The following is a 24,962-nucleotide window of genomic DNA, read 5'->3' as shown; positions in this document are numbered from 1 at the left end:
GCCAAAAAATCAGAAATATAAAAAATAGATTGATTTATTTTTTTGGTCATTCAATTTCACTGAGAATTAGTTTTATTTTGATATTGGCTAATAATTAGACCCTTTGACCCGTAATGTGATGAGATTAATGACGGTGAGATGGCGAACGTATGGAAAGATGTAAACGCATTATCAAAACAATTTAGTTAGTCCTATATCAATAGGATCTAAACAGTATATTTCAATAAAATTGTCAATTTATGAAAATTCTGACTTCTTTGTCATTTTGGTATGTCAGAATGAATGAAAACTCAATTTATAAACAATTTCTGAAAATCGATGTGTTCATAATAAATTTAAAGTAACCTTGGTACAGAAATTCTCAACATTTATAATGTTCCAAAGATCCAAAGATTAGTATTTGCAATGTTTTAAAACACATTACGATTGATGAATTTGTTCATACTAATTGATTTAATTTAAAATGACCTTGTATACTGAAAATGACCATTTCAATATTTCAAAAATTTTCAATCCGTTTTTTGACCACTTCAAACTTCCACCACTAGATGGCGTGTACCTTTGTCAGTAAATCCACAAGTGAAGAAAGGAAAATAATTGTATGTATGAAAAAAGTATAAACAGGAACCAAACACGCGTATCTTTCACGTTTGCGAGCCAAGTTAAACAGGAACTCGTATATTTTGAAATGATATTAAGGTACACAATGGTATACATTGGCGAGATTTGGCGCACGCGAATTACTTAGTGGTAACTCCGACTGCATCATTCGAAGTAGCAATGGAGTATCCGTATTTAAATTAAGCAAGGATCGCATTCACCGATCCATCCCATCATCGCGATAAATTACAAATATTATAGATCTTTTCTCAAGGACTCACCGATATACGTGTAATGTGACTCGGAGATTCTCTCGGCGCTACGCGTCCGCCTCCCCGAGCTGAATCGTTTGTCTTTTTTGTTGCTGGTGTTACCGTTGCTGCATCCGCTGCCGTTTTTACTGCTATACCTGGAGGACTGATGCTCGGCGACGGAGCTGGTGCTGCCCATGTCGGAGGCTCTACTGTTGGGGCCGCGGCCCCTCATCGACAGATGCTCCATCGATTCCGACGTCTTTTTCGTGGTTTTGCCCGAGCGATGATGATGCCCACCACCGCTGCCGTTTTCTTTTCCGTTTCTCGGGATGTATATGTTGCAGTTGCGAGTCGGTGTCGTGGCCTTGCCGTAACGAGCTTTCGGCAGGTCGAGCACGACCCCGCAGCCGCACACAGTCGTATTGTCGTTAGGCATACTGCTGCAACAAACATAAACATGTACGAATACGTTAGTAGAAGTACTAAATATATTATAATCTAGTATAGTTCAGAACAGTCGAGGGTCGAAGATTCTCATCGGCCCAACGACTCGGTCATTATCAAGAGTGGCTTGTTAATTAAAAGTTTTTATACTACACAGCACCCGTCGAGAGAGCTTAGAAGCTCTCTTAGCTCTCTTTATAGCAGCAGTTGCTCGGCGGCGGCGGCCGTCGTCTTAATACTCGCCAGACACACGATCGCCGTATATAATTATATATAATAGATGTAGCGCGTCGGGTGCCAACCGCAGACACAACACAGCTCGCGCCCCAGGAAGCGTTACAAAATCTTCCTAATTACTCTCGTTTTTTTTCTCTCTCTCGCTCCTTATGCGCTCCTTATTGTCTCTCCTTGAGCTCGCTTATAAAATCGTCAAATTGCTCCTTACAACTGACTACGAAGCGCAAGGATTGTTGTGCACGAAAGCTCGTTTGGGTACGGTTACGTGCGCGCAGCAGCTTTGTAGTTGCACTGCTGGCTGCAGCTGCTGCTGTATGCAGGAGAGCTCGTGCTACTATCCGCGTGGATCTTTTCGTTTAATTACTGCCGTGAGTACGTTTCGCACTGATTGCCATAAATCGCTTCCAGAAACATATACATACGTATGCGTGTACAAATGTACGAATTTTCGGAAAATTTAACTCGAGCTCCGCTTGATTTACAATGCGATTAGCAAATGAGTTGCTTTTTTGGAAAAAATTGACTTAATTTACGTACACTTGCGCGTCTCGGAGTGCAACGTATATAGTGTAGAATGTATACGCGATTACGCTGCACACAGCGATATTAAGCTTCGATCTCGTTACAGCGTAAACTTGAACATGTACACATAAACTGTGCATGCATCGGATTTATCGAATCTTAATTAGAAATGATTCCACGTTTGGTTTAAACTTTAAGCTTTTGCGCGCATGTCTAGTTGCCTCTATCCAAGGAGGAGGCAAATTCATTTAAAAACTCGAGTAATATGCACAAGATCGAAAAGCGCAAATTTAAGCCGATTTCAAAGTTTACTCTCGCCGGAGCCCGCATGGCTCATTCAAAGGTTTCCCTTGTGATGCACATATACACACGCACACATAAATGCACGCAGGCGCGATCCTTTTGACAGATGAAATATTGGAGTTGAAAAATAGTTTTACGAAACGGGCAAATGCACAGCAACAGCGGCGGTACGTAATGCCATTTTCCCCCTTTTTTTACGTTTTTTTTTCATGCTGCTACAAGAGGGAAACTGTTGTTGAAAACTACGTCAGGAATAATGAAATGAAGCGAATGAAACAATACGAGAGAAACGAAGCTACTTCGTGGAACTACTGCGTCTTGAGGCGCGGAGGAGTGTACCGGTAAAATGTACGTGGGAGAGGATTGCGCTCCGCACTGATGGAAAAAAGAAATTGCTAGGTAATTCGCGCGCCAATGAAAGGATTTTCTCGGAGTGCGCGCCTCGCGACGCATCTCTGATTTCTATGTTCTTACTTTTCTCTTTGGTTTTGTTATTCTTGTTTCAGCGCGAATGCGAGATTTTTTGCGACGTACTTCAACTGATCGGGAGAAAAAATAATATATACAGACAGTCGTAATGGAAAGCAGGAGAAATAAAGCAGATTGGCTGGTATGAGCTCATGAGATCCAACGCAGGACTACTGATCCATGAATATTCAATAAAATTGGGATTAATTTCTCCGAAAGAACCAACAGGCTCAAATCCAATCGCAATCATGCAAAGCCGCTTTTCTTCTTTGCAGCCAGCAGTCACTCTGCTCTCTCTCTCCCTCTCTCTTTTTATTTCTCTTTCTTTTTCTTTCCTTTTCTATTTTATCAACGTATTATACGGCAAATCATTGCTGACGTTTAGAAAAAATTTTTACGCCAAGAAATGTATTTAACGATTACATAAGCTCGAGGCTATATGAAAAAATGTTGAACGCACTGTAGATTGGCTAAAATTAAATAATTAAATACTCAATCAAACATATTGTTACATATAGGTAACTTGACGTTACATTTTTCTATGAAAAATTTCCATTATATGAACAATAAATTCGTCAATTCTTTTTGTCTGTTCTCGCGCAACAATTTTCCGTCAATCGAGAAAACTTTAGAATTTAAGAGCTAGGAAAAATGTTGATCGAGCAATATAAGACGACCTTGGAACGCCTATAGGTACTCAAAATCTGGCGAGAGAGAGAGAAAGAGAGAGTAAGAGAGTCTGTGAGTCTGTCCTTAGGACAGTTAAGTCGGCTAACGGAGCAAAGACCAGAGCGAGATGAAAACCGGGTCATACCGGGCTGGAGAGAAGAGTATACGTGAGAGCGAGCACTGAGTGAGTGAGTGAGAGAGAGAAAGAGAGAGAGAGAGCAAGAGGATTGCGATAGCCGCCCCCAAGCGTTAACTGGGTCGCTTTTCAACCCGGTTTACCCCCTCTCGATTCATCTCGCTCGCTCACTCTCACTCTTGCACTCGCTCCCACACACACATACACACACATAGCATACGTACACAATCTTCATTTAGTTGGCCCGTTTCTTCACAGAAAATATTCTCAGCTCCTCTCGCCGAGGTATTCCCTTAAGTAGTGCCGCTGCCTTGCCACTTCTGCCGCAGCTTCGACTGTACCACGCTGCCTCGTATTCGCACTACTCGCGCGCGAGTGCAGAGCTTCGATTTCGCGCCTGCAACTCCGCGCGCTGCACTACTGGCTGTATAGTGCTATATAGACGCGCATACACATACACACCTTCTTCAGGATGACATATATTGTGTGCCATCAGCCGCGAGTACTCCTGCACCTATATATGTACATTCGATCCGACAAGTGTTATTTGTTTCTCGGCGACGCAGCGGGAGGAAAAAAAAATTGACCTAGCCGTCACAAGAGTCGAGGGTGGACGAGCCGTCAAAATTTTAAAGCTCCCAATCAACTGATTCGATAATAGATATCGAATATCTTCCTCTTACAATTCGAGTCCTTTTGATTTATTTTTCTTTTCTTTCTTCCTTTTCTCGTTCTTCAAAGCCCCTGATTATATTCGAGGGATTCGGGAAAAGCATTTTTCTCCTCGAACAAAAGTACCCTCGCTACTCGAAGAGTTTATCTCGTGGATGACTTTTTAAAAGTAGTAATAGCTTTTTACTGTGAGTGCAATGGAAGAGGAGCGAGCGAGAAATAGAGAGAAAGAAAGAGGCAAAGAGAGAGAAAGTGGTATGAAAACAAATTCGCAAAAAGTATCTATAGGGGAGAGCGCTGAGCTTTGTAAAAGCTGACATTTCAGCTTGGACGATATCGATAGATGACTTTATCTCACTGTTTCTCTCGCTTTCTATGTCTCCACAAAAGCACATGCTTGATTTCACTCGAGTGATTAATATCGCTTATCTTGGTAACACGAGCACATGCACACATCTGCACACAAGTACAAAATATTCTGTACGTATGTCCGTATGCAATATGCGCGTTTGTAGCTTGTACAGTTCCCGTGCTCCACTGCCAGTATTGGCAGTAATGGAGCTTGTGCACATACACATATCCACACACATAGAAGCAGCAGCAGCAGCAGCAGCAGCAGCAGCAGCAGATAGTAGCTTTTGATCGATGCTCCCCGAGTAATTGAGACTCGCGGGCGAGCGAGTGTTAGAGAGCGAGAGAGAGAGACAAGTTTGAAAGGCATATTGCCTACTGACTATCCAGCTGCTAACTTGGGAGTCTGATTGCGATTACCGTTCGATTGATAATCCCAACTACCTGACCTTCGGCCTCGGCTCGGACGCGTGCTACAGTGCATGCTACATAGTGTCGGAGAGCTTTTTTCTCTACCTTTTTTTTTACTCTCTAGTACATCGCGCTTTTTCACGCTCTCTTTATAACTTTTTTTCGTTTGGCGTACGTAACGAGCTCAATTATGCTGCCGCGCGTGCAAGTACACACTTGCACGACAGAATTATTGCGCGTTAATTTGATGCTTAACGAAACGATGACCACAACAAGCCGTGTGAAAAACTTTTACTCGTTCATAATGTACTTTAGTTTTTGCCTCTCTCGCGCGCATATGCGCCGTCCATCAATTTTGGCAACAGCAGCGGCAGGAGGTACGCGGCGTATAATACAGTTCACTCATCGTATCGACAAATTCCACTCGCACGCGCGCGCTCGTGTACACGCATACGCAAACTGAATTTCCGAGCTCAGTTTGCTTCCACGGTAATTTCGTCGTATTTTGTCCTTTTTCCGGCTCTCGAGACTCTTTCAACTAGCTATTGGCGAGTAGAATAAGCGTGTATTGTACATAGGCGGCGCTTCACTTAACGCGTACAAATAGCTAAACATGATTTTCCCCCTTTCTTTCATTCGCAGCTAACAGCTCTTTTGTGAACGTGTGTAAATATGCGCGCTAAAATAATTTTGTATGATAAATTGTTGCTGCGTAAATTCACAAACTATAACAAACGTGTAAAAGTAACAACAGCAAAATAATAATAAAAGAAACTCGACTCCGCGTCCCTTTGAACGTTTTTTCCCCTGCGTTTCGCGTTTTGCATTGAAAGCGCGAAATGAAATTATTCTGAAAAATCTAGCTCACGCGGGCACGCGCGCGCTCTCGCACGTCGCTGCAGAGATTTGTGAACAATTTTTTTACACTCTTTTTTTCCTTTCTCTCTTTTTTATTTTTCATCGAGTGGTATATGTGTGTGTGAGCATGGAAAAAAAGTTGTCATTCCGAATGAAAATTGAAGTAAAATGACAGTTTAACGAAAGAAATAACAAACCGTTGGCGGGCGCGATAAAAGTGAAAGACAGTATCGACTAAAGGTTTACGATTTTGTTTTAGTTCCGTTTGTCAGTTTGTTTCAATGTAATCTGATGTTTTCCGCATCGAGAGTATTGCAGTGGCAGCTCGGCATATAGCGCGGGGAGGCACGGAATTTTTTCTCTTTTTTTTTTTTTGATAAAGAATGAGAGCTATCGGGTACTTTACGCAGTGATTGACCGCTTTCAACCAGTAAATGACCAGTTTTGGATACATGCAATAATTATACTTTTCGCAATATGCTGCATACAAATTGACATGAAAAGTAAGGTGCATCGTTAGATACAGATTCCAATAACCCCCATACAAATGTACTTTTAATTTTTTCTTCGCCGCATATTTTTTATAGTGCTTATAACAAGATTGTCTATCACTCAACATGAGCCGTGAACAACGTCAAAAAGCTACGACGCGAGCTTTACCCTACGTATATTAAAATTCGCACATAAAAATAATGAGAGACTTAGGGTTCGCTAAATTTGACATTATCCATTAGATTTTTTTGGTAAATTCAGTGTAAAGTTCGATCGCATCTAGTAATAATATGAAGAATTAAGCACACGGGCCAGTAGGTCAGGTTGAAAAAGGTTTTGAAATAGTACGCGTTACGTACAACTCAACGGACGGTCCGCGCGAGTCGAGAAAAAGCAGTCGCATTCATCTATCTATAATGCGCACATCGATCCCTTAAAAATTCTAATAACACATATTTCCTTTGAACGCAGTGCGTTGCTCGGCTTCTATCTCCTCTAGCTTTTTCGATAGAACACCTCGTCGAATAACAACGTCCTTCGCGCGCAAAAAGTGAGAGAGGAGGAGGAGAAGGAGGAGTAAAAGAGCTTTTTTGTAGGTATATAAGAGTGCGACGTATTATTTTTATGACTGTTTTGGCATCTACTCTTTTGTCCCTCTCGTGGACAAAAGGCAGCTGCTACTACTACTACTACTACTACTACTACTACTACTACTACTACTACCACCACTTCTCTTTCGCTCACTTCTTTTTTTGCATATAGTCGCGTTTTTTTACTGCTACTAGTACCACTGCGAGCTATGCAACTACACTTCTTATTCAAATTTTCTGGCTCCAGTGCTTTCGATTATAAAAACCTCTTTTTCTCTCAGTCGCAGCTCGCTCGCTCACTTGCTCGGAGAATAATTTCCGACTGCCTTTCCCTCGCGCACGAGCGTGCGTATGTTTTCTCTACGTTAACATATAAATGTGCATGGCCATGGGCGGTACTGTCGCGCGCGACCCGATGGCAGTGCAGGCTTATACACATAGCGAGCTCCTTGCTGCAACTGTGGCAATTTGCGCCGCGGCTCTATACCCTTGGCATTTCTAATGAAAAATTATGCTAAGCTTTATGGGCTTGTGCAAGCCGCATCGTTTGGCGCGCAGGCACACTACCTATTTTACTTTTCCTCGATTGTTTTTCTTGGACCAAGTCCGACTCTCCTCCGCTCGTGTTGTAAATTGCTGTAAATTTATCTCGGTTCTCTTTCTCCACTGCCACCCACATTATCAAGCAATTAAACTTCGTCGAGTGTACGGCACCGTAAACGCGCATCGATTAACACTCGAGGAAAAAAATTACAGATAAATGAATACTTTTACGAATTGCTCGTACTCTATTTACCGAGCAAGTACATCGAATCGTTTGATAATGATTATACTCGACCGGAGCCAAGAGTTTTCTGAAGAGACTCGCGAAATTCATCGTCGGAACACTTGATGCCGTTCAGTAGCAACACAGCAGCATCAGCATTCATCAGTAGCCCGGTATATTCATATTTTCGTCTTCGTCGAAGCAAAAATTTCCGTCGTGTATTGCGACCGAACTCATCACTCGTTTTGTGCTTTTACGGATTAAAATCGAGATCAAGCACGATTGCTACGACTACTACGAATACCACTACACTCGCAATTTTGAAGCATCTACGGTTCCGCCTCTGCCCACGCTGCAGTCTCTCTGTCTCTTTTTATAGCTACTGCTCTTCAATCAACTGTCTCTAAATACCTCGATTGGCATAAAGCACATATATCAATTAAACATCGCGAAATCTTCTGTGTTCCTCTGTGTTACGCGAATTTCCGGCTTGCCTTTATCGAACGTACATGCATACACACGCCCTTTATACGTAAGTCATATATAACTACCTCGTTGTGGGTGGTCTTGCGCGAGTTCTATTGTGCAGAGGGTATGAGCATAGAGAGAGACAGAGAGAGAGAGAGAGAGAGAGAGAGAGAGAGAGAGAGAGCAAGAGACTAAGCGCGTAGCAGCGCTACTGCACTGAAGTTCATGTATAACGTATATAACGAATCGGTACGCGCGCCGACGTCTGCACATAGGTGGACCTTACTACTGAAACTGTGGCGAATTTCTACGTCGCGCTTTTTGTTTGACCTACTCTTTCTCTTTCTCTCTTTCTCTTTTCTCTCGATCGCATGAAAGGCAGATTCGTTCGATTGAAGGGCTTAGAAAGCTGGGGCAAAGAATTGCCCGGGTGGCCTTGTATGTAATGCTTTTATATAATGATATTTGTACTATTGAACATGACACGTATGCATCTTTATATATGATTCTTTTTATCAATTAACGATGTAAATGTGATGAAATACGAGATAAGATGTAATAGGTGCACCGAAACTATATTTCACTCTCGATATAATCTCGGCTAATTACGTTGAATTTTCACTCGTGAATCGAGATAAAAAAAAGCCACTCGTTATATCTCGAATCGACATAGCAATATACAGTATTTAACTACGGTAGCTAGATATAATATATAGCACGACTAAAAAGATAGAGAGAGAGAGAGAGAGAGACATGGGTTAATCAAAAAGGATCAGGATCTGGATTAAGAATATTGAATGATGCGCAGCACGGCGCCCTTTATGCATATTATATACACGTGTACAACGTACATCCACATCGTATCCATCTCGTAGTAATCTCTTTCCCTCGCCTCTCTCGCTTGCCGGCCGTCTCGTGCAGCAGCAAGGCAGGAAATCGGGGTCGACACCGACCAGTATATATAATATGCATTGCTCGCCCGGCCGAGTCGTCATTCCTGACAGTAGGCGTTTTATACATCGAGAGTAACTTTTGCTCTTACGCTTATGCACTCCCTCGTATACCTTTCATCGGCTCCTTCCGTGCATACGCGCGCGTTCACGGTCAAAGATGATGAGGCATTCATTAAGCTGTCTCTCTCTTCGATGTGCTGCGCAGCTTTTGTACGTGCATAGAGCCATATACGAACCATCGCTTTTTCCCGGGAGTGACGGTATAAAGTAGATATAGCATACGGTACGACAACGATGATTATGATGATCAAAAGGACTTTGGCGATAAAACCAATTGATCCTCGATGAGATCGGATCAAGTTCTTCCGATTCTTTTGTTTGAGATTTGCTTTTAAATTCTTCTTTCTGCGTCTCTTACTTGCAGTGCGCGCACATGCAGTTCTCGATGGATCAATTACTTTTTATCTTCTTCTTTTTTCTCCTTTATTTCTTTTTTGCCCCGCCCCCCCCCCCCTTTTAAAATTAACTTTTATCATGAAGTCCAGGAATCATGGTTCCATTTCAATTTCAAATAATTGTCGATCAAGCGGAAAAAAGCTTAGAAGTACAAGCGCTATATTAATTCTTTCATCTCTCGGGGTCGAGCTCGTTGGGTGGTGCACACGTGCATGATTTACTTTTTAATTGCATCACTAATTACACAAACTGCGCTTGGACACTTTTATCGAGCAATTATTTTCTTATGCGACTTTTTATATCAACGGATCGCTTATAATAAGCTTGTCATTGTCAAGAAATTTTTTAACCACACAAACACCACCCATACATGCAATAGCATTCACGACGATGAATTCAACTATCGGTTTGTACAACCGAGCAAACAATTCGTCGGACAAACGAACGATTGGACGTAGCTACGTCACAATAGTGGCGTAAAATCGAAAAAAAAACAAACACGAATAGACTCTGGGTGTGTGTTTGTTCGCACATAAGGCGGACATAAAAAGAAAAGAAAAGAAAAGTATCCTGCCACGGAACTGCGCATTGTATCGATGTTCACCGTTTCTCTCCCTCTCTTTCCCTGAGTTATAAATGCAGACCCAAGTCGGATTGAGAGCTTTTCGATATTTCATATACGTTGGCGAGGCTATTCGATTTGCATATTATTCCAAATTGATTCAAAATGCATGAAAAGAGCTATCCGTGGCTATCGTATGCAGAATAAATTTGTATGTGTGCATGTACGCGTTTCTTTTGCTCGAAGAAGCCGCGAGGCAAAAAAGCTCCCATCTGAAAATTGGATTAAATAATGGATCATTTTTCTCGCTCGTCCAACAACGATGTATCGAAGCTGCGTGCACGAGTCGAAAACAGATATACATAGAAAGACGAGAGAATATAGTTAGAAATTCTATACACTTTGGTACGTCGACTCACGACACGTTGAATTTTCGTTAATATCATTTCGATTCCTAAATACACAAACGAAGATAAACGCACGACGATCGCTCGCAGAGGCACGATGGTACATACCTCATAGACATGAGCCTCCCCGCGAAAGGATCTCGCAGCCTGCCTACATTTATATATACGCGATCGCAACTTGCTAAAGGCGCCGAGCGGGGATAAAGTAGGTCGTTCGCAGGTCACTGAGCTGTCAGCAAACAAAACCCACTCGTTCGGCCGTGAATTAATTATAAATTTTGTATAACTGAACGCCACTCGATTACATCCATATATTGTATATCACTGTTTTGTGTGTGGCATGCATTCCGGTATTGTTTAGTTCCCGCACGCTTACAGACAACCATGTATCATTGAGTACATACATTGGAATCGTGGATATATAGTATGCTCGTGTTAGACGTCGTCGTTGCGTGCGATTTCGCTCGAAGAGACAAAAGACAAAAAGGAAAAAAACAGGAGGAATTATCGGTATGTAGGTGGGTATTTATTCGTGTGCGCGCAGCAAGTGCCACGGCAATTTTTAACGTTGCTGCGAGAGCGTGCGATGGGTTGCGGCTTCATTTGGGTCGATGTACAGTGTGTACGCCAATTGTAGCATTTAACGATGTATTTTGCAAGTTTCCCCCATTGTTCTGCAGACAACTGCGCAGTTTTTTGCCACTCAGCCGTAAATTAACCCTCGAAAACGAGTATTTTTATTCTGGTATTTCGAATTTTAATACAGGACGAGAGTCCGCTTGCCGTCGATCGAACGATTGTTGTATTGGCGTGTAACACGAGGAGACAGCCGAAAATTAAAAGAAAACTTTATGAAAATCGGCTTCATCGTCCACGAGAACGAACGCGAATAGATTTTTAACAACTGCAGAGTTTTCGAGCGTCGATTCTCCATTATTGTACAATTAATGATACAGACACACACATACACACAACAAGTGCCTGCACACTGGTACTGCAACCTCTGAGCCCACTTCAACAGAAAAGGTATAGAGCGTCAATGTTGAATTCACTCGAGTATTACACTTATAATGAATTTAGGATCAACTTCGATCATTATAAAACGCTCTCTCGCTTTTATACGTACGCCGCGAGCTTGCACAAACGTCAAACGCAAACTTTTTGACGCGCTTCATTAATTTTCAGTCCAAAAAACTTTGTTCATTGCTTTTGGATCACGTTTGTTTATGTTTTACGACGTTTATGTGTATACCTTGCGCTAGGTAAATTGCTAAAGTACGCTGTTGTTGTTGCTGCTGTTATTGTTGATGCAACAAATCGTGAAAGTAAGTAAGTCATAGCAGTCGTTATGTAAAGTCCAGCAACGATATTTATGCTCGAGTTATTTTTCACATTGTTTTTTCCTCGTACATAAAAAACATGACGACCCTTTTATTTTAAATTATTCTGAAATTATAAAATTGATTGAAAAAGAGCAATCTCGAGCTATAACTCAAGTGTTATACCATCAAGTATAATTATAATTTATACCTCAAAAATGTAACGTAAATAGTTGTCGTTAAACAATTATTTCATTTAGTTGGCCTTGATACACAGATCATTTTGAACTGATTATACAAAAACAGTATCAAATCACCAAAATTCATTATCATAATTCTTTAATTAACACACGTTCTTCTCTGAGATGTATTATCGTCATTAACACTAATTAGTTTGTAAGTAACCACTAGATGGAGCATCTCCGTATTCTTGTAAATCGCAAGTGAAAAAACAAAGTTCTGCAAACATATGAGAGTGACCAATAAGTTGTTTTACATTGTCGTATCTCTAACATATAAATGCAATTAACATTTAAATAAAAATTGATGATTACACTCAAATTTAGCATCTCTCTTCGATACCGCCCGTATGCCGTGGCATGGTTGGCGTGCTCTATAATTCAATATTGGACGATAGACGGAGGAATCTTATAAAAATGAGACATTTAAGAAAACGTTGAAAAAAGAATAAAATTTAATTCAAACCCGAAGACTATTATTTTCGATTTCAAGTCCTCTACAAGGTCTTAAACAGGAGCTTAATACTGTAAGATGTGACTCTGACACCCGATGTAACGAGCTGGCAATGGTTTTAATTGTATACACGATATACGCGTCGAGCGCGGCAAGTTAACACACGATGTCGTAGCGCCGCGAGTTGAGAGGCTAACTCCGATTCGTGTGCTAAACCCGTGTATACGAGCCTTTGGCCATAACCGTGCCTCTCACGTGTCTCTGTCAGGAGCTGAAACTTTATACCGTGCATACATACGCGTTGGAGAATGGCTCCGATACGTAAACAGTGGCACGCATTTCGTAGCCCTGCACATGTACGTAGGACGAGTCTCGAGAAACGTGCGGGGGTGAAGGGCAAACGTTAGAATATCTTGACTTTCACTGTCATAATACTTGTAACTTAACGTTTGGGGCGAAAGTACGAGTGTAGTTAATTGTCAACGATACATGTCCATTACTGATGCAGCGAAGTGTGATATCGCCATGAATAAGCCGATATTTTATGTAATTATTATTAATATATTTTCTAATGATCGTACGAATGAGACGCAATGCAACAAAGTGTTAGTGAATGGTACAATTTGAACAACAAAATTGAATATAACAGTAATTATTACTATAATAATTTTATATAATTAATAAATAATAATTGAAGCGAACAAACGAAAGAGTAGAATGATGGTTGGAAGTGAATGAGTAATCGCACATACGCGCTCGAATCGGATCAAATTATAAAACACCAGTAGCTTCCTCCACTAACGTAGAGCCTTTGTGTAAGCGTCTTGCAAATGTACATAAATTAGCTTCAGTCTCATTACAACCTGCTACCGATCGACAAGTGCGTGATTGTCCATTCACGCTCCACCTTTCAATTATCTGTATAGAAGTTTAAGAATGTGAGTAATAAACAATATTATTTATTAGTACGTAATTTCTATTTCTTCTTTCCAAAATGATTTCTATTTCTCTAATTCAAATATATACTTATTTAAAAATATATATATAACAAAATAAAATCATCAAGTCACTGCCACCATGCAATGAACAGTATTCCGTTTTGCATGTGTGAAAGTGATAATCAAAAATATAGATAAAAGGGTAAATACAGTAAATAAATATATGATTAACACAAATTCAACGATTGCCAGTGCTATGGGCTACTTGAGCTCGGCACAGAATCATGCAAGGCCAGTGCAACTCCCGTTGCATAATAACTATTCCTAATATTATTTCAAACTTTTATTATATTTGACACTTAAAATGCTCATGTCGCCCCCGCGACGTGACAGAAGCATTTCAAATTACACAAATATGTTGGTATCAATTTCATATTTACCAGTAAACTACCCACAAATAATGCATTATGGATGATTTGTATACATCTTAAATGTACCAATTTATGTAAAATTAAAAAAAAATACATAAAAATTGCATATTAATTGCAATCGGTTAAAAAATACTGATCAGTAACGCCTCTGTTTGTACAATATACTAGGAAAATTTTAAAACCGTCTTACCGACTAATAAATGTAAGTCTTTATAAAAATCTTGCGAAAATCACAATTTTCCACATCATTTCAAAGAGTGCACATTGTACATTAAGAAGCAAAATAATTAACGCAAAAACAAATTATTTACACTGAAAAATTCAGACTAGTTGATTTAAAACATATAAAGTTATCATGTAACATTGTTACGCATGAAAAGTACGAAAAGCCGCAACGTCAGGACTTCGCTGCACCCGAGCTTAATAATATACGTCACGCGTGCTGCTGCTAGTGCTGCTGCGACGCTTCTCTTTGAGAGATATTTCCGAATGCTCAATTTCGTTAAATTAACTTACAAGCTAGAGCTCGAGGTGCGGTAGTTTTGCACGAAGCCCTTAGTGCGTAATGAACGCGTTCATGCTACGCGCCCTTCATCACATTTTGTACCCCAAGAATGTAGATCGTTCCTGCTTTCATCTCGGTCACGAATGAATATTGTATTTATATTATGTTTTCAAATGAATTTCATAAATACGAATTGCTTTCGACGTAACAAAAGAACCACAATCATTAACTTTCGTGATGGGTACGGTAATGACGAAGATACTCGATATGAGACCGATAGTTTCAAATTCATTCGCGATCGAATCTTCTATTTGCTCGTGTGCAATATTGCTGGAAGATATAAATATTCGCGTCACATTCGCATGACTATATTTGCTCCTTTGACATCAGATTTTTTTTATTTCTTCTCTACCCAGTACCTTCAAAGGGTTCAAATTTCAATTTCCTCATGCAAACAAAGCTCGAAAGCAAAAACGATCGTCTTGCGACGGGCGTGCACCAGAGTCAATAATTAATAATGCTATATAAGATTCGAGCGCTCGAGTCATGCGCGCGATGCAGCCTAGCGCAAAAACACTTGGCTCGAGCGTGAATCTGCCGAATCAAGTAATCTTATTACCATACGTGCGCGACGAATACGCACAACACACGTGTTTACGTTTGCATGTGCATTTAAATGCGAAAACGTTGCCAACGACGACGAACGAGTGAAAAAATAACAGAAGGCGAGCAAAACGTGTTTGTCGTCGCGTGTTGTAGCGAACTCGTCATGCACTACTGCAGTGTTTACGTGTACTATTATAAAACGCGTTGACGAGCGACAAGGTATAAGCGTGTTTCGTTGATTTAATGACACATGTAATTTTAACGACACTCGTTTCTACGTATATACACGGAACAGAAGAGCGAGATAATTATCCTTACGCAACCGGCTTACTCGTCGCCCGTATAATCCCGCAACTTCTTCGTTGCAGCCGCCGGCCGCTATCTCGCGCGACTTCTCGTCCTATCTATCTGTGCGCCCCCCCCTGTTCATTGCTATTCTTACCGAGGAAATTTCATAATCAGCTTAGGTAGGAGTGTATATAAAAGCTTATTCATTCAATATATACCATGTGGCTGCTAAGTGCTGCGCTACCTGCGAAAGCTCGCACAAAGTAAGAAATGCTATACTCTATGGTTGACGTAAAGACATTTATGGATGCAAACGCAATTTTAGATCGTTTTGAAACAGCAGCCGTAGCTCTTTTCATTATCAAAAACCAACTTCGAGAAAGCATATTTTACGTGTTAATGTCAAACTGGTTGGTCTGGCAATGACTCACGCTTCTTTCTTTTTTTCTCTATAATTTGAATATATTTCTTCCCGCATTGGTTCGAGTTTTTTTTTCTTTAATACTCGTGGACAAGTAGTACATCCAATTTTCAAGCGGTTCATTCATTCTGTAGATTTTTGGCTCGTTGTCAAGTACATAAAACCCTTTCTTGCACACACTGCCACTGCGTCGATCATTTTTTCAGTGTGGTTCAAGCGACGCGCGCATAATTTATAATCCCTTGATTGCGCGTCGCTGAGCCTCGTGCCGAGCTTCGGCGCAAAAACGATTATCAAAGCGCGCCACCGCGCTCGGCATCCCACATTCTGCACGTTTTGAGATGCACATACACATACACACTTAGCGCGAGCCGAGCAATGTTACGCATTTGACCCAACGAGTCGCGAATACATAATGCATGCCAAGGCAATTTGCCCGTGGAATAAAATAAAAAGAGGGGATCCTTTTTTTATGCTTCGCTAGGCGATCGCTGCATACCGTAATAGTGAAAGTAGTGGTAGTGGTAAAAATGGTATATAGAATATGCCAGCCTGCACTTGCACTCAAATTTACATCAGCGAATAATGTTGCGTAAACATTTCTTGATTTTCTTGGTTAGAGGCGTATATTTTTAATTGAAAAGGCGCGCGGTGTAGCAGCAATGAGCGAAAAAACGAAACTCGCGCAGTTACGGAAAAACGTAATATTAAGCAAATATAGAAAAAAAATCTGGACGAATGCATCTGCAATCGATATTCGATCTAGGCAAGGAATTTTTTTTACAATCATAAAATGTAGAAAAAATCATCAGAAATGGAAATAATTTTCATTTCCATCAGAGAAGATCGAAAATGGAGAAAAAAAAATTGATACTCGATTGAACGCATCGGCAGTTTTTCCTCATATAAAACGCGTTTGCGCGCGGGCGCGTACGCACGTTTCTTGGTAATTCCACATTCGACTTAATCCCTGTTTATTGTTGTAATTCTAGCTCTACAGTATTTATAGGGCAGGAAAACTCGGCCGATTCATAGAGTCTGTTTAAGCGTAAAAATTTCGAATGGAATTTTAAAGCCAATAGAGCTTGCAAACAGTCAAAGCTTTGGGGCTTTATCTTTCTCTTATTGCAATTGCTGCTGCACATCGTGATTGATACAATTCCTATCTCTCAAATATCTTGCAAGCTACCATTGTTTAGGGCTCAAGAGAGCCGCCCTCGGTTTTATATATGACCGATTCTACTTCAAATTGAACTTTTTAGCTGACATGATAAACATGTTGTCTGTCCTGTTAAGAATTTCCAGAATTTTTTATCCTTCTATGTAACCTTTTTTAGAGAGACCTGACTAGAGCAATTTTGCTAAATTTTTGGGTTTTAATAAAATTAGAAAAATTTCCTGGCAAAGCCTGAAGAAGAACTTCGTTACAACGTGAAGAAGTATACTGAATATTTTGGTCACCGTGTTGAACTTGATTAAGTTTTAAATTTTATGTCACTTTAGGTGGAAGTCACTTGTCTGACTCATATCTTTCTAGAGTGTATTTTCTGAAAAACTTGTATAATTTTCTGCAAAATGTGCGAATAAATTTAGTTCAGTCACTGTAGGACACTAAAAACGAGCCTTAGAATGACTCGAATGCTCTAATAAAATTCAGAGTTATCTTTGACATGACACGTTCATCGCTTAAGCTAAAAAATGTATGGTCCATTTAATTTGAACAGAGAATGGGTCACATTCATGGAAGTGCGCGCGCCATACGGTCTCTCTCTGACATCTTAATCCAACATTACGACATGCATAACATTCCAAACAAGTGTGCTCATTAAAAATTAGTGCGGATCCCAATGCTCGGGAGCAGCAGCAGTAGCAGTTCGGGGCCACACCGACGTGTGCACTTAACGTATATCGCTCATTATAATACGTGATCGCCAGCAGCTGACACGGAGAGCTTGCGAGCTCTCCTCTCCGAAAGGCCGTTTTCGTTTATTATTCTGCATTTGTCAAGCCGTCCCCGCTCGGTGACTAAAGTCAAATATCGTGGCTCCTTTCCTCCGCGACAGTACTTTATTATATATTTTTAATTGGTCTTTCCTTTTTTTTTTGATAATCACAGAAAGAGTAGTGGCGACGTCGAGACGCAGTAGAACAAACGATCCACGCGCGGCTACTGTTTAATTATTTAATGTCATTCAACGACTCGAGAAAGAAGAAAAAAAGTCATGACTTCGTAGGAATTTCATATACGTAGCGCTCACAAATTCGTTAACTTGCGGGTCTTTCGCAAAATCGCTTCGAAACTCTCATGGACGATCCGACGGTGTTCTTTCTCTCTCCTTCATCTTTTAGCTCACAACGAGAGCTCGGACGACTATAACACGCTATAAGCTCGAGCTTTTGCGCATCTCGTTCCCTCCGGTCACTCGATTAAAACTGTTTAATGAGTTTCGCCCGGATTTTCTCTCTGTGCCGTGCTTCTTCTCGATTTTCTTCTCGCGAGCGCACACGGCCAACGTCATGTATTAATTCGCATTCGTTCTCGGCCCCACGTGCGCCGCGCGAATCCCTGCCATATATAACGTATAATGATTGAGCTATGCCAATGAGGCTGTCATCATTAGACAACTTTCCTTCGAGCGGTACACGCAAACACCTACACGTGTATACATAATAACACACGTGGTTGATTAAGTCATTGTGTATCGGAGCTTTTGTCTTTCTTTAATGCGCTGCCTGAGGCTTTCCAATATATAGTCACAGTAGAATTAAGCAACAGCAATAGCACTTTGTCGAGAAAAATCATTTCGTTGCAAAGATTATTGGTGCTCGATGCAGCACACAAACCGAAAATCAATTAGTGTTCAATGAGTATGAATATGAAATATGTTGAAGTACAAAATTGATAAAAATTTGAAAACTTTTGATAAAATTTCAGAGGTTTAAAATATTAATTTTTTAAAATTGGTTTTGAATTGTAACAAGATTGATCCTAATCAAGGTTTGATTATAGGTTTTTGATTATATTAATAGATGGCTTATTGTAAGCTCGCAAGTGGCAAAAAAATTCCCTATTAGTATGAGATCAATAATAAGTACTATAGTTTCATCGTTCTTTATACACTTTTGCGGGACATTATAGTTGTAGTCCACATAAGTTTTCCCACTCGCTTGCTCGTACTCCTTTTTTCCGTGCACGACATCCCGACGTCGGAATACGTTTCTTACGTAAATCTGCAGCAAACTAGCAACGTGTACGGCTTAAACTTTATGAATTTGAGCGCGCATATATGGTGATGTACATACCTATCTCATCGGGCCAGAGGCCGAATATAAGTAATAAAGTGTCAAATATATAGTCCGCTGCGAGCTGCTAAGTACACCTACACAGGAGCACACACACGCGCATATACACTCCAGTTGCAATATAGAACTGACAGCCGAGGATTAGCATTGTATTGTGCAGCAGTGGATGCTCAGCCTTTCGCACGAGAGCGACTGAAAGTCTTCCCTCGACTCTCGCGTGCGCAAATTTTAAGGATTTCCCTTTTTCGCAATAATACACGTATATAATACTTTATACATAGTACGCGTACTTTGCGCCTTACGTTCTAGGCTCCCGCACTCATAAAAGAGAGGAGAATCATTCGAAGCGTAGGAAAGAAATCATCATCGCTTATTTCGAATATAGAAATTAATCTTCGCGAAGTTCTTTTCCCGGCGCTCTCTCCCTCCTCTCTCTCTATCTCTCGCCCTCTGTTGCGTGAAAAAAAGTCTCGTTCTTAAATTAAAAGCAGATTTGCTACGAAAGTTTCGCTCAACGCCGTATTACTTTTCTTCGCCCCCCCCCCTTTCTTCCTTCGAAGTATCTCTAAAAGCTTTGAAATGAAAAATTATTACTTTCAATAGCAGGTTATAACGTAATGTCTTTATTCGCGATTCACGAGTCCATTTAATTCTCGGCAAATTTCACTTGTTATTCTTCATTTTAGTGCTGCAACTAGACGTTATTACTGCCTTTAATGAAATTATATGTAAACCGTATATACGCGCCGATAGACCTATGCTATGCTCTCTATCTCTCTTTCGTGTGCAGCAGTAGCGGCACGTCGACGCACACAGACTTTTTTCCCTCTTTCTCTCGCATAGCAGATGTTAAATAAACGAGGCAATAAAAACTCGGGAGGAAGATTACGACTCGAATGCGTAAGTCTGCGGTACAGAGTGAGGAGGAAAAGGAGAAAAAAAAGTATAGAGAGAGAAAGAGAGACAGAGACTCTCGTTCAAAGTTCGACTCTCTGGAAAATAGTCCGAGTTTTACGACTTGGATTATTGCGCGAGCTCGACCACTGTATGTGTACTGTGGCGTATATATTATACGCGTCACACAGCTACTACCTCATGCTCTTATTCTGAAAGACATTTCGCGTAGAATTTTTCGAGGGAGAAAAAAGAGCAATCGTTGAAGTAATTTTTTTTTCCTCCCTCCTTTTCAAGATATTTGAAATTTCATTCGCAGCCATCGACTTTTCAACTAGATATACGTACTACATGTACGTATATGGCTTTAAGAGGTGAGTTACGCAGTTTGAAAAGTAGCCACGACAAGACGCGCGCGCACAGATGCCTTGCCTTTATAACTTTTATATAAATTACATGAAAGAGCACTGTTTTTGGCGTTTATTTAACTTCTTGCTTCGAGTTGCGACTTTTGGTCGCGGTTCTGTACTTTCGCAATTTGACCTAAAAGTAACGCAAAAAATATATATGACGAGCAAAATTTCATTCTGGTTTTTCGCATCCTTCTATACTGCACATAAAAAACAGCTATCCAACTCATTAAAGAACACGAAAGAATTTCATGAAATAAAATATTGAAATACGATAAGTCAGGACGAAACAAAAGAAAAAGTAAATAAATAACTAACGTAATAGTCGTTGACAAGAATTAATGTCTCTTAACACGACGTCGTCGTCGCTCTAGTGCATTGTTTGGCGTTACCTATATATAACGTCGCGTCGAGCCACGCTCGCGACGCAGGCATCAAGCAGCAGCAGCAGCACACCTGTCCCCGGGTTTTTGCTTGCTCGCGCTCGTCTGCGCTTTTTCCTCTGCTGCTGCTACTGTTTGTGTCTGTGACACGTGAGACTTTGAACTAATACGCCAGCTCAACTTTTCAAAAGGTGTTTAACGCGTTAAAAAAATACCTCCGGCTTTCCAAGGAATTACTACGCGCTCTCTTGAGTATTGGTTTCTAACGAGAAAATATTTTTCGATTGTTTTTCATACATTTCGTTAGTTGATTTTTTCTCGTTTAGTAGATGGCGAAGCCGTAATCGTCGCTATTGCATAAAAAGAATAGTTCTCTAAAATATTGGACCGAAAAAATCACGCAACCATCCGATTCATGCAAATGACTCGAGACAGAGGTAATAAACGGTAGGAATGGAGTGAGCTATGTAACAAAACGACGAAGCACGCTGGAAAAATCGAAGAAACACAAGAATTTTTTCCAATTTTCCTCTCTCTTTCCCCATATTACTCTCTAACAAGCTACTTACGAATTTTTCTTTTGAAACTTTGAAACTGAACGAGAGCTCGCAGTCCCGTCTTTTAATTTGAAAGCATCGTATTGCATCTCGAATGTGCACCCTCTCTCTCTCTCTCTCTCTCTCTCTCTGAGTGCCTGCACGCGCTCATCGGAAATATTCCGTTATTCCATCGCAAAAGAATACCAATAGCTCATTTGCCTTGTTATTCATTGTCTAAGCACACGTGGAACGGTAATTCAATTACGCGCCATTCGGAATTTAATTTACAAAGCATATTTAATTTACGATAACAATCCAGGGGGGATAGCTTGAGCTGGGACTCTCGAATTTCACGAGGAAGGGGGCTATTCACGGTATTCATTTGATGGAAAGAAGGGAAAATAAATTACTTGAATTGTAACTCGCACAAACAGCAACAATGCTTGTTGCGCAGTAAAAACTTGAATTGATATTTCGTAAGAAAAATTCTGCTACAAAGTGCTTTTGTATCCCTTTTATAGAGGGAAGTTTGAATCATTATTAGAGTTGAAAGTGCACTTTATCATAATCCTAGACATCTTTGAACAACTAAGTCTCTTGTCTTAAAAAGTGAGTGAAAAATAAATTAATTTTTCTTCCTAATTGAGAATAAAACAAACAACTTTATGAAAGTGTGTTTTTTTTTTAATTTACTGTCGCCCTCCTTATAAGTAGGCTATAATTTGTTTACTAACACTACATTCATTATACCTTTAAAAGCACGTCAAAGTACTTTTGCAGTATTGGACAATTTTATCGCTTCATTGGAAATCTCTGTTTGCACGGTTGACCGGAGCATACTCAAGTAGAAAAAAATACATTATAAGTTTATCAACAAAAAAAAAGATATAAAAAACTGTACCAAATAGGTCTCAAATGGTCGCAATTTTTATAAACTTCGTTTTTCAACAAGCTTTAAAAATGACTCATGTGCGAATAAAAGTTTCTATCAAAATTGAACCATATGTAACGAGAAAATTTTTGTGACTGACCTGTGATTTAATGCGTCCGTTCGGTAACGTAGACAAGAGCAACATCGAACATCGCTCTCTCAGCTGACTTTTTTCCCTCGGATCTCTTCTTCTGCACTGCAAGACAAAAATCAAGATTGATGGTGAGTGATGAGATGACTTTGCAAGATCGATGTATTATTTGCATTGCAAAAAAGTTCCATGGCGAAAAATGCTAATGCAAGGAAAGGCATCAAAATGCACTCGGCAACTCCCAGCTGACGCGCAAACATATTTGATAAATTTTTTTAATAGAAAACAATAAATATGATAAAAAAAAGTAAAAACAAATGTGATATTTAATTACAAAACATCGAGATGAAAATAATTGAGAATAATATAACGAATGTAAATTAATTTAACATAGACGAGAGAGATGCGACAACAACAATATAAGTGCGAAACTTTAGTGGGCGAATAGAATTTACAATCGAGACACACACGCGCAACGAGTGCAGTAAGCCGAGCCATTTCAATTTTCACGGCGAGGCAAAACGTATCGTGCGTATATGTCACTGACTATTTAGGGTCAGCGTAATTTGGAGCGTAAAGTTTGTTTCCGTTCACTATAGATATGATGCACGATATGCTAGCTTCTCGTGGCGGGTACATTTTATCGCGGGCGTGTCGATGGCATACGATTATAAACACGAACATTGGCACTTCTCGGGGCGCGGGCGATGCGAATTCAAAGTTGTAGGTCAAAAAAACACGTGATTGAAATTTTTCGTTGTGCGAAAATAGAAAAGAAATTTGTTTTGATGATAAAAATCTACTACAAATTTCAAGTAAAATGAAAAGTTTCACCAACTTTGTGAGTGAAAAACATTGAATGATGAAAAATTGAATGAACCTGAGAATTTCATTGTGGAATTTAAATGAATAGAAGAATCAAAACAACTAATAACAAAATCTGAAAATAAAGAAAAACACAAAAAAATGCACACACTCGCACATGTACGAAAACCCGAAAAACAGACGATGATATATTATCAATTCATATATTTCAGTTGATCGAACAAATAAATACAGATAGATAGATAGTGAGTAACAGAGATCGAGTGAGGGAGAGACACCTTTGAGCGATGCTTTGGCACGTGAGCGCACGAGGCGTACTGAACTCGGCTGACACCGTGCAGCACGAGCAGAGTGCACATTACGCGCGGGACGAACCGGCCGAGTTCACGCATACACGCAAGCATAAATGTGTGTATGTACGCCAGGAGGCGCTCGCTCGCAAGCTCGTGGCCCATCGCACACAAACACATCCACACGAAATGCAAGCGAGCGTTGATAGTAGCGCGCGCACACGATAATACACGTTTGTATAGGTAAAGCTTTACAGTTGTGGGTGGCATAGTAGTGCAGCAGCATAGTAGCTAGGGCTGCTGCTGCAGCCGCCGTCGCCGCTGTCGAGAGAAGTGTGTTATGGATTGGGGCGCAGATTCCTTTGGCTGCGCAAGCGCGCCGTTATCTACACGCACGCGTACACATACAAAGAAAGAGAGCGAGCGCGAACTACAGAAAGAGAGAGGGAGAGGAGAAAGTAGTAGCAGAAGCTCGAGCTTTTGGCCACAGAGACGAAGAGATCTTTCGGACACTTGTTTGATTGTCGCCAGCGCTGCTGCCTGCTGCTGCGAAGCAGACGCGCGCGCACGCGCTGCCTCGAGAGCATGTACATTGTACGACATCGTTTTTCCTTCATTCATTCATTCATTCGATCCTTCTCCAAAGAGAGTCCGCAGGATTTCGTAATTCCCAAGTCGAGTTCGCGTCGTCTGTTGTCCGCGATGACGCGTGCAGCGCAAGCTCAAAAGTCGGAGACGTCAAGCTCGAGCTTGCAAACCAACCTACGACTTACGAGAAACATACACGCGACGCGAGAAAGGGATCTTATATACGTACTTGGCAAATGAGCTAAGTACCTTTGGTCTCAAAGTTGCATCTCGCCACTCTTCGCCTCTTGCGGACGTTTTAATTGAGAGACGTGTGCGGCGACGGAATCCGCTTCCAACTCTCGAGCGAACCTCGTCGACCGCGGTTAATTTTCACTTTGCCAGTAGCAGAAGACATGTCTCCGGCGCTACATGTGCCCGCGCGAACTTGAGCTGCCAGAAAGCTTGGCTCAGATTACACAAACCGAAGCCCTTTGAAAAATCAGCCCCCGCGACTCTTAACGAGATCCTTCTCATCTGTACGATGTAGTAATAATGATAATAAACGACGTAGGCGTGCGTGGGTTACAATTGTGTGTAACACATATAAGCGCGAGCTTTTCGATAACCAAAATACCCTCGATTGGATTTTTTTCTACGCAGTATTTTTTAATAATACCAACAAAGTCGGATTAACTTGAAAATACCATGACCTCTGGGATTTTTTATCGATCTTTGTATTTGTGGCTTTTGATTAACGATTTATGCAGCCATTTTGCCATACAGTTATTTAAACAAAAAAGACAGTATTTTTTCCCCATGAATGAGCAAGTAAGTTGCGTGGGCGACTTGTAAACTCTCGTGGCTAGCAATGTTTTGCAAAATGTACAGTTTGATTCCTCTGCTCCG

The 24,962-nt window shown here is 40.6% G+C and overlaps 1 protein-coding gene across 6 annotated transcripts in view; it reads right to left on the bottom strand.

Annotated features, from left to right (window-relative positions):
* LOC106660148 (rap-GAP domain-containing protein DDB_G0281809-like) overlaps positions 1–24,962 on the bottom strand; it is a 51,288-nt gene that overhangs the window by 23,753 nt on the left and 2,573 nt on the right. The window contains exons 1-3 of one of the 6 annotated variants that reach the window (XM_023460390.1): positions 23,475–23,503; positions 22,381–22,476; positions 882–1,294 (exon numbers count right to left, since the gene is read on the bottom strand). In XM_023460390.1, coding sequence (XP_023316158.1) covers positions 882–1,290 — 409 coding nt within the window. In that variant the 5' untranslated portion in view covers positions 1,291–1,294; positions 22,381–22,476; positions 23,475–23,503. Of the gene's footprint in view, positions 1–881; positions 1,295–22,380; positions 22,477–23,347; positions 23,504–24,962 lie in introns of those variants that run through there. The other 5 variants (XM_014383006.2, XM_014383005.2, XM_023460391.1 and 2 more) reach the window with 5 other exon arrangements.

The sequence above is a fragment of the Trichogramma pretiosum genome, unplaced genomic scaffold, assembly GCF_000599845.2.
Source record: "Trichogramma pretiosum strain Unisexual culture from Peru unplaced genomic scaffold, Tpre_2.0 scaffold29, whole genome shotgun sequence".
In the NCBI taxonomy this organism is placed as follows: Eukaryota; Metazoa; Arthropoda; class Insecta; order Hymenoptera; family Trichogrammatidae; genus Trichogramma; species Trichogramma pretiosum.
The sequence above is the reverse complement of the archived record's forward strand: the minus strand, read 5'-3'. Positions and strand labels throughout refer to the sequence as shown.